Here is an 11,412-nt window from a genome sequence, read left to right as displayed (position 1 = left end):
AAAAAAAAAAAAAAAACAGCCAGGTGTGATGACATATATCTGTAGTCCATGCTACTCAAGAGGCTGGGTGGGAGGATCGTTTGAGCCCAGGAGGGAGGCATTGCCGTGAGCCAAGATCATGCCACTGCATACCAGCCTGGGCAACAAACAAGACCCTGTCTCAAAAAAACACCAAAACCACCCAACAGAAACAAAACTAGATAAAATTTCCTTTGTACCATGGAATGCTATGCAAATGAGATATGAACACTGTTGAAAGGAGTATTTGCAAACTTGAAAGAATCAGCAATAAGAAACTCGGGTGCATGCTTGAAGAGCACCTACAACACACAGGCAAATAAACAAGTTTTCTAAAACACTGGCCTTACATTTCTGGAGTCTTGGATTTGTTTTTTCCATTGAAGAACTCAGGAAGAGCACGCCGTTCAATTACGTGAATACTGAAAAGAAGGAAAAAAAAGGGAGTTTAGGAGTCTTCTTTTTAAAATAATAAAATCATAAAATTTTCTAAGTAAAAGTGATGAATCCAAAACTTGAGTACTGCTTGCCAAAATTAATTGGCTTACACTAGTTTCTATGTATTAACAGCATACAAGAAAGTTTAAAGAACTCTTTCTCTTTCTCACTCCCAATACTTTAGTTTTTCTATTTCTACAACTGAACTAGAAAGCTGCTATCAACAGACTGAAAACCACATATTTATTATTTTTTGGCATAATACATTGACTAGATATGAAGCCACAAGATATAAAGACTTCTTTGAAAATTGGCTACACAAAAAAAGTAGCTGGCATGGCATGGAAACAAAACTGATGAAACAGATGACCAGTGTAGAGACAATGAATTTGCAAGTCTCAGCTTCTCAGGCTGTTAACATAAATGAGCCTTTGTCCAGCCCTCAGAAACACTGTGATAAATTAATTTTTAAAAAATTTGTTACAGGTTAGGAAGAGCCCACTTAAAAAAAAATTCTGTATTCGTAACTAATACTTTCATTAGCTCTCTAATTGAATGTACTGTGACATGCAAAGATGATCAGGCAAATGAAAATCTTTCTGTAAATGATAATCTTACATAGTTGTTACTGTAATGACTTTTCTATTTTCTAATTTTATTTAACTTTTAATTTTTAAAAAAACTTTTTTTTTTTTTTTTTTTTTGAGACAGAGTCTCGCTCTGTCGCCAGGCTGGAGTGCAATGGTATGATCTCAGCTCGCTGCAACCTCTGCCCTCCCGGGTTCAAGCAATTCTCCTGCCTCAGCCTCCCAAGTAGCTGGGACTTCAGGCACACGCCACCAAGCCCAGCTAATTTTTGCATTTTTAGTAGAGATGAGGTTTCACCGTGTTGGTCAGCCTGGTCTCAATCTCCTGGTCTCGTGATCTGCCCACCTAGGCCTCCCAAAGTGCTGGGATTACAGGCATTAGCCACTGCACCCAGGCCATTTTTTTCTTTTTTAAGAGACAGGGTCTCAACTCCTGTGACCCGGACTGGAGTGCAGTGACGAAATCATAGCTACTTCACTGTAACCTAGAACTCTAAGCACAAGCAATCTTTCTGCCTCAGCCTCCAGGAGAGCTGGGACAGGCAGGTGCCATCATACCTGGTTCATTAAAATTTTTTTTTTGTAGAGACAAGGTATAACTATGTTACTCAGGCTGGTTTTGTACTCCTGGGCTCAAGCAATCCACAAGCCTCGGCCTCCCAAAGTGCTGTGATTACAAATCAGAGCCACAGCACCAGCCCCTTTCTGCTAATTTTAGAGGAAAAGAATGTTAGTTTTTCATGTGTGTCCTCTTAGGTCATTCTACTAATAAGTGTTAAAGTTTCTCAATTTTAACAGAACATCTCACTATTTTGGAATAATTAAAAGTGCATAAAATATCTAAAGATAGAATATGTTTTTTAAAAGTAATTTACTCTTTAATACATCATATATTGATAATTGTTTATGAAATAAAAATTGGTATCAGTTAACAAAAGGCTACATTACAAATTTATAAACAAGCCAGGCATGATAGCTCATGCCTGTAATCCCAGCACTTTGGGAGGCCAAGGCAGGCGGATCACTTGACATCAGGGATTTGAGACCAATCTGGCCAATATGGTGAAACCTCATCTCTACTAAAAACACAAAAGTTGCTGGGCATGGTGGCAGGCACCTGTAATCCGCAGCTACTCGGGAGGAGGCAAAGAATTGCTGGAACTCGGGAGGTAGAGGTTGCAGTGAGCCAGTATCGTTCCACTGCACTCCAGCTAGGCGACAGAGTAGGACTCCATCTCAAATAAAAAATAAAATAAAATGAAATAAACATCATTTTATTGTGAGGCAAAAGCAAAAAATTGAGTCTAAAAAATCTGAATGTTAAACACATAATTGCGAAGATGGCTGATCACTGGCAGCTCGGGATTGTAGCTCCCACTGAAAGCACAGAGAAGAGGACACCACCCTCTCAGATCAATTTTTGCTGCTCACGCACCAGGTAATTCCCAGCGGAGGAGCCCCACGGGTCGCCAGCGCGACTCTTGTGGCCGGCAAGGCGGTTTTGCCACTGCCTTGGTGCGGCAGTTCTTGGTGCAGAGTCAGAAAAGCGACATCAATCTTAACGCCGCTGTTTTGGCCGGCGCAGTGGGTTGCTCAGATTTGAGTGCCAGGAATCAACAAGTTGGACGTCCATTCAGAAACCCAACTATAAAGACGGTAATTATAAAGACCACAGATAGATAAATCTATAATGAAGGGAAGAAACCGGCCTAAAAAGGCTGAGAATACCCAAAATCAGAACGCCTCTCCCTCTACAGGGGATCACAGTTCCTCATCAGCAACTGAACAAGACCTAATGGAGAAAGACTGTGTTCCATTAACAGAAGCAGGCTTTAACAGGTGGATGATAGAAACTTCTGGGAATTAAAAGAACTTGTTCTAACCCAATGCAAAGAAACTAAGAACTCTGAAAAAAGGTTTGACGAAATGTTAACAATAATACACAATTTAGAGAGGAATATAAGTGAATTAATGGAGCTGAAAAACACAACACGAGAACTTTGCGAAGTATGCATAAGTTTTAACAGCCGAATTTATCAAGCAGAGGAAAAAATATCAGAGGTCGAAGACCAACTTAATGAAATAAAACGTGAAGACAAGATTAGAGAAAAAAGGATAAAAAGGAACGAGCAAAGTCTCCAAGAAATATGGGACTATGTGAAAAGACCTAATCTACGTTTGATAGGTGTACCTGAATGACAAAGAGAATCAATCCAAGCTGGAAAATACGCTTCAGGATATTATTCAGAAAAACTTTCCCAACCTAGCAAGGCAGGACAATATTCAACTCCATGTAATGCAGAGAACACCACAAAGATATTCCTCAAGAAGACCAACCTCAAGGCACATAATCGCCAGATTCACCAGGGTTGAAATGAAAGAAAATACTGAGGGCAGCCAGAGAGAAAGGTCAGGTTACCCATAAAGGGAAGCCTATCAGACTCACAGCAGATCTCTCAGCAAAAACCCTACAAGCAAGAAGAGAGTGGGGGCCAATATTCAACATCCTTAAAGAAAAGAGCTTTCAACCCGGAATTTTACATCCAGCCAAACTAAGCTTCATAAGCGAAGGAAAAATAAAATCTTTTGTGAACAGGCAAGCACTCAGAGATTTCATCACCACCAGGCCTGCTTTACAAGAGCTTCTGAAAGAACCACTACAAATAGAAAGGAACAACCAGTATCAGCCTTTCTAAAAAATACCAAAAAATAAAGAACATCAACATAATTAAGAACTTACATCAACTAATGGGCAAAACAGCCAGCTAACATTAAATGGCAATATCCAACTCACATATATTATTATTAATTCTAAATTTAAATCGACTAAATCCCCCAATCCAAAGACACAGACAGGCAAAAAAAAGCCAAGACCCATTGGTATGCTACATCAGACCCATCTCACATTCAAGGATACACAAAGACTCAAAACAAAGGGATGGAGAAAAATTTACCAACCAAGTGGACACCAAAAATAATAAATAAATACAAAGCAGGAGTTGCAATTTTCGCTGATAAAATAGACTTTAAAGCAACAAAGATCAAAAGAAGCAAAGAAGGATATTACATAATGATAAAAGGATCCATGTAACAAGAAGAGCTAAAGATCCTAAATATATACACACCCAATACAGGAATACCCAGATATATAAGACTTATAAAGAGACTTAGCCTCCCACACAATAATAGTGGGAGACTTCAACATCAATATTAGACAGATCAATGAGACAAAAAGTTAATAACTGATATCCAGGACTTGAACTCAGATCCAGAACAAGTAGACTTAATTAACATTTATACAACTCTCCACTTTAAATACACAAAATATACACTCTTATCAGTAACACATCACACCTATTTACAGGTTTAAATGAAATATTGGTTGGCTGCTTGTTATTTTCTCCCTCATTTTTTTTTCATGTCTTTATTATTAAACACAATTACAGGCATACCCATTTTTAGACTTCATTCTAGCCCGAGCAATAAAGCAACACCCCTGTTCTCTCTCCCTCTTCCTCTTCCCCTTTCTTCCTCTCCTTCATTCTTTTTTTTTATTCTTTCTCTTCCTTTAAAAAAAAAACGAATAAAGAATGATCTTAAATAAACAACTTAATACTGTACCTCATGGAACTAGAAAAGAAGAAAGTAAGCCCAAAATTAGAAGAAGGAAGGAAATAATAGAGATTAGAGCACAAATAAATGAAATAAAGAGTAGAAAGACAGAACAAAAGATCAACAAAACTGAGTTAGTTTTTGAGAAGATAAAATCAACAAATGTTTAGTTAAAAAAGAGGCAATATCCAAATAGAATAAATGAAAAAGGAGGAGAGGGAGTAAAGATAGTCAAATAGATGCATCTGGGATGCACCTCTTCCATAGAGAGAAACCAAAATATTGAGTAAATCTTCACACTTTGAATAGATCTTTTGAGAGAAAACACTGAAATTTAATATATAGGCCATGACAGACACCATGATTGAAGACGTAGGAAGCCACACTGCTGACTCAGTATTGCTAGGAACCTTGGGACCAGAATGGACCCAAGGAAGGTGTGAGTGAAGAAACCCAGGGACACCACATTCCCTCTGTCGACCTCTGAAATTCTAGCTACAAGAGTTCACACAACCCCTGAAAAAAAAAAAAAAAAGGAATGAGGAAAGAGCCAATGGCAATGCAGTAGACCTGTGGCATGAGAGCAGACAGTACAGGGTGACAGGGGAACAGGAGGGCATCCAGGGGAGGGGAGTGAGTAGAATCTGCAAGAATGAATGGACAGGAGTAAGGAGTGTAGGCACAGGTGTCATTAGGCACAGCACAGTGACAAGAAAGGCGTGGATAACCTAGGGAGCTTCAGGCCTAGGGTAGCCTCATCAAATCTCCTGGTGGAGGGCAGGACAGCTTCCTAGCCTAGTATCCTAGTAGGAGAAAGCCAGGATCTCATTTGCCTAGACAGGGATCCTATCCCAGCCTGACTGAAGCTAAGAATAAAAATACTTTTCAAAATGCTATTATAACAGGAATCATTTTATTACAAGATACTCAAACTAGTTCAATTTTTAAAAAGTTAGAGGAGAAGAACTATTGAAAGGCTTCACTTGGCAACCTCAGACACCCCATAGAAGGCTGAGCCTGTGAAAGGTACACAGCGGATGGGCTGGAAAACAGGAGTGGAGAACAGCCTCTGTGTTGCCTACAGCCACTTGGGGTCCATTTCTTCTCTGCCTAATTACTCTCAAACCATGTGTCTCCTGGAAGATGGCTTTCTCTGATTTAAATGGATTTTCTACTCCCCGTAAACTCTGAGTGCTGGTTGCATGAATGCTAGCCCCATCTCCCTATTAACTTTCATCTCAAGATTTCAAGTCCCCATTACCAAACAAGCTGTAATTTCTAGGCCTGTGAAACGCAAGTTTCAAGGTCTAATAAATTGGCCTACTTCACCCATCAATTTCCCCATGGGTCTAGTATCTTAAAAAAATAAAAAATAAAAAAATAAACACATAATTGCAAATGATTAGGACACAAAAAAATTTTTTTTAATAATTAAAAATGTTTAAAAATAATTAAAGATAGTAACAAATGTAATGAAGACTGATGTTCAAATAGATAAATATTTACTCTGTTCCACATTATATTTACTAAAACATTTTGAAATAGCATTTAGTCGGTTTTAAATGTACTCAGCGAAGTCTCAATATTTGAGTCATAGCATGATGTCAGACAAAAATAAGACATGTCAAATGCACTCCAGCCTGGGCAACAGAGTGAGACTCTGTCTCAAAAACAAAACCGACAAACAAACAAAAATCAGCCTAATATGAAACAGCCACACCTCATATGTAATTAACAAAAAAGGCAGTTGGTACTCCTGTTACATCCAACTATGCTCCAAGCATGCCACAGTGCTGCCTATAAAAAAAAAAAAAAAAATCACAGAGGCAGGAGAATTGCCTGAACCCAGGAGGCGGAGGTTGCGGTGAGCCGAGATCGCACCATTGCACTCCAGCCTGGGTAAAAAAAAAAAAAAGAAAAGAAAAAGAAGTAAACATTGCCTGATAACCTGTCTGATAAAGTTACCTGTTTGTTTCACTCCTTTACACCGAGTTCCCTCTAGCCTTGTTTACTCCCTATTTTTTTTTTAAAAAAAAAAACCTTTATGTTTGACCTTATAGAGGCTCAAGGATTTCACATTTTTTACTCAATTGCAGTGGTCCTCCTCCCCTTTATGCAACAGTCTTTTCCAATAAAGTCTCTCCTTAACCAAACATGGATTTGTTTTTTTATTTGGCAATAGTTAGACAACTCACTGAGTACCCTCCTACCCTCTGTAATTACTACTACAGACATCTGCCGAAAAGCAGAACATTCAGTCAAATTTGTAATTTTCTGTGTTCCATCATTTTGGCAAGCTACAGTATTTCTCCTTCAACAGTCTATCAAAAAAATGGTTCTTCTGTCAGGTTCTTGTAAAGAGAAACAGCCTATAATTAAATACTTGGCTCAGCTCACATATGTATGGCAGAAACGTTTCCAATAATAGTAAGATTGTTGCTGGTAGAGAAACTAGATGATACCACACAAAAAGAGGAGAGAAATATTCTGGCGTCTAGGTGAAAAATGTATACTTGGTTGTATGCTTGGTTTCCATGGTTTGTTGTTTCTCTACATAATAAAAATTTCAATGTTTCTGCTTTAAAACTATTTAATTATCTTATAAAGAAATATTCCTATGAAGAAATGGACTGCCTTAACAAAAATACTGTGATCACTGGAATGATCCAGTTCTTGCTACTCTAGTAATTCATACACGGAAAAAATAATAGTTGCTTAGGACTATTAATTACTTTATTGTCACAGTGTTCATCAAGCTTACAAAATCGTTTTACTGTTCCCAGAATACTTCTCAATGATTTCTCCAGAATTGGCGATTAACGTATTAGGCAAGAATTGAGGAAATGAAACCTGCACGGGAAAACCATAGTTTACATTTTTTTGTTTCCATCTTCAGAGTATATTGCTGCGATTCAGACTAAAAAATTAGCTTTGGCCCATAACCAATAAGTAAACAGAAACAATCATAGAGTTAAGATAAATCTATCAGTTGTCCTAGAAGAAACTACCCTACAACTCCGCATTTTTCTTGACATAGCTAACAAGGTAAGTGTCTAGGAGAGAAACAATTTATTACTGACCACTAAATGTTTATAGTTTATTAGCATAGGAAAAAGCAGGGAAAGGATGTGGCAGTGCTATATGCCTCAGAAGGGCCAATGAACACAGTAAATTCACAGTGAATCTATACTTCCAGTTTCTGCTCTGACTTGAAATGACCTTGTAAGCCATCATTCCTTACATCAAGAAAATGCTGCACAAACAGAAAATTAACAACCTTTCCTGAACCCATTAGAAAAATGAGGTTGCAGGGCAAATTACTACCATAAAATATGTAGGAATAAAAGGTAAGTTAGAGAGAGTCTTCTCACCTGGAACAGAAGCTGCTAGAGAACCAAACAGGTAGGATCACTTACTTGACTAGTACTTGTGATGGATTGCTGGAAGCTAAAGATTGGACTATCAGAGGATGAGAACCTCCTACAGGCCCCAATTATAAGAGGATCCTCTCACTTTCCCAGACATTGCTCACCAGGAACCTCACCAAGTTCTCACACAGTAAGGGTCTGAGAAAGATCCTCTCAGGGTGCTGGGAGGGAGAGTGGGGGGAAATTACCACTGTGAAATCAGAGGTCATACTCCATAAAAAAATCCTCTTATCAGAAAGATTTCTACAGAGGATAATATTAAAGCATTTTCCAACAACAGGAATGGAATTCCTCTTCATTATACCAGTATAAACTTCCCAAACAGAGATGCAAAGAGAAAAAAGAATAAAAAAATAAACAGAACAGAATGTCTTTAAACTGTGGGACAGTATCCAAAGGATTTATATATACCAGTAATATATAGATGTATATATATATGGTTATATATACCAGGAGAAGAAAGAAAGGAAGAACTTGGTAAAAAATATATGTATATTTGAAGTCAAAGACCTAAACACCTTTGCAAAATCCTTGCCATTTCATTGATGGATTCATTTATCTCTTTATCAATTTATTTATTTATTTATTTATTTTTATTATTTTTTTTTTTGAGACGGAGTTTCACTCATGTTNTAAAAAAAAAAAAAAAATCACAGAGAGAGCTGGGCATGGTAGCTCACGTCTGTAATCCTAGCACTTTAGGAAGTAGGCGGATCACCTGAGGTCAGGAATTTGAGACCAACCAGACCAACATGGTGAGACCCCTTCTCTACTAAAAATACAAAATTAGTCAGGTGTGGTGGTGCACACCTGCAATCCCAACTACTTAAGAGGCTGAAGAAGGATAAACACTTAAACCGGGAGGTAGAGGTTGTGGTGAGCAGAGATCATGCCATTGCACTCTAGCCTAGGCAACAAGAGCGAAACTGTGTCCCCCGCCAGGAAGAAAAAAAGAAAGAAAAAGGAAAAGAAAAAGAAAAAGAGAAAAAGAAAAGGAAAGAGGGAGGGGAGGGGAGGGGAGGGGAGGAAGGGAAGGAAGGAGGGAAAGAAAGAGAGAAAAGAAAGAAAGAAGGAAAGAAAAGGAAAGAAAAACGAAAGAAAGAAGGAAGGAAGGAAGGAAGGAAGGAAGGAAGGAAGGAAAGAGAGAGAGAGAGACAGAGAAAGAGAGAATATGAATGCTAAGGAGGTCTGTTTATTTTTAAACTGTTTTACATGCCAGTATTTATATTTGAAAGCCTCCTAATGTTAAAATGTTTCCTATTAAAATAAAGCTAGGCCAGGTGTGGTAGCTCACTTGTATAATCTCAGCACCCTGAGAGGCCGAGGAGGGTGGATCACAAGGCAAGAGACTGACAGCATTCTGGCCAACATGGTAAAACCCCGTCTCTACTAAAAATACGAAAATTAGCTGGGCATGGTGGCACACGCCTCTAGTCCCAGCTACTCAGGAGGCTGAGGCAGGAGAATCACGTAAACCCGGGAGGCGGAGGTTGCAGTGAGCCAAGATCTATGCCGCTGCACTCCAGCCTGGCAACAGAGTAACACTCTGTCTCAAAAAAAAAATGTAAATTTAAATTTAAAAAGCTATTATAGGGTAGTGAGAATTATTACTATTGTTATTTATTTATTTATTTATTTTGGAGACAGATTCTTGCTCTTGTTGCCCAGGCTAGAGTATAAAGGCTAGATCTCGGCTCACTGCAACCTCCGCCTCTCGAGTTCAAGCCTCAGCCTCCCGAGTAGCTGGGATTATAGGCGCATGCCACCATGCACAGCTAATTTTTCTGTAATTTTAGTAAAGACGGGGTTTTGTCATTTTGGCCAGGCTACTCTCGAACTCCTGCCCTCGGGTGATCTGCCCACCTCGGCCTCCGAGGAGTGGGATTAGGTGTGTTTGCCACCAACCCAGGCGACTTTTTTCTTTATATACAGTAGTCCCCTCGTGTCGGTAGAGTTTATATTCCAAGACTCCCAATGGATGCCTGAAACTGTGGACAGTGCCTAACCTCCATATACGAGAAGGTTCTTTCCTACATAGACATATATATACACACACATACATACACACACACACACACACCCCTATCATAAGGTTTAATTTATAAAATAGGCACAGGAAGAAATTAACAAAAACTAATAATAAAAAAGAACAATTATAACAATTTATTATATACAAATTCATGAACAGAAGATTTGTTCTTATCACAGATCTTAGCTCAACACACATTTTTTTTTTAAGTCGGCAACTATCACCTTTTCACTTAAAGGAAGCACTTCACAGATTCACTTTAGCATATCTGAACTATCACCATCACTATTTTAATGCATGTAAACCATTATTAACTAAAATGGGGGTTCCTTAAACAGAAGCACTGCAATCCCTTGAGAACTGATCTAATAACTGATACAAATACTAAATGACTAACAGGTGGGTAGCATGTACAGTGTGTCTATGCTGAAAAAAATGGATGATTCATGTCCCTAGCAGGACAATGCAGGATTTCATTCCACTACTCAGAACAGCACACAATTTAAAACTTACGAATTGTTTACTTCTGGCACTTTTCAGTTAATGTTTTTAAACTAGGCTTTAAAAACGTTTTATAATAACTTAAAACATTTTACAATAATATTCAAGCGATTCTAAACAAGTTAGGTTCAAGCTTACAAACCTAAATTTTACAAACCTAAATTACAACAAAATTTAGTTTTAATACCTAAATTGATTTCTTAAAAAAATACATTCCAAAGATAAAAATCACTTTCCATCTCCCTTCATCCAAGGTGAGAGTAATTTCTGATGAGGAACATGGGCAGAAAGGCACAACCTGATTTCAAGGAAAGTTCTTGTACTGCTCAGTACCATGCTCACAGATGGAAGTGGTCTACTCACCAGTTATAATCAAACCATGATGCATAACTAGGAATAATAATGTGATTGGTCTGCTCTGTCACATTATCTTCACCAGGGTCAACCGACCGACTCTGGTCACCTTTGGCAGGATCTTCATCTTCCTACAGAAAAGAAGACAAAGTTCAAAGAAAGAACTACAGAAATATATACATAGCATCTCTCACACTTTAGTTGTTAGGTTAAATAAAATGAAGCTGGCCAGGCATGGTGGCTCACGCCTATAATCCCAGAACTTTGGGAGGCCGAGGCAGGTGGATCACAAGGTCAGGAGTTCAACACCAGCCTAGCCAAGATGTTGAAACCCTGTCTCTACTAAAAATACAAAAATTAGCTGGGCATGGTGGCACGCACCTGTAGTCCCAGCTACTCAGGAGGCTGAGGCAAGAGAATCGCTTGAACCCGGGAGGCGGAGGTT

General features: G+C 38.5%; 1 protein-coding gene across 1 annotated transcript in view; it reads right to left on the bottom strand.

Annotated features, from left to right (window-relative positions):
- Nucleotides 1-11,412, bottom strand: part of SMARCC1 (SWI/SNF related, matrix associated, actin dependent regulator of chromatin subfamily c member 1) — a 207,675-nt gene that overhangs the window by 96,713 nt on the left and 99,550 nt on the right. Inside the window, exons 14-15 of the mRNA XM_017530009.2 lie at nt 10,977-11,098; nt 369-440 (exon numbers count right to left, since the gene is read on the bottom strand). Coding sequence (XP_017385498.1) covers nt 369-440; nt 10,977-11,098 — 194 coding nt within the window. The remainder of the gene's footprint in view (nt 1-368; nt 441-10,976; nt 11,099-11,412) is intronic.

This window comes from Cebus imitator, unplaced genomic scaffold, assembly GCF_001604975.1.
Source record: "Cebus imitator isolate Cc_AM_T3 unplaced genomic scaffold, Cebus_imitator-1.0 Scaffold0, whole genome shotgun sequence".
Classification (NCBI taxonomy): Eukaryota; Metazoa; Chordata; class Mammalia; order Primates; family Cebidae; genus Cebus; species Cebus imitator.
This window is presented reverse-complemented; position numbering and strand designations above follow the sequence as displayed.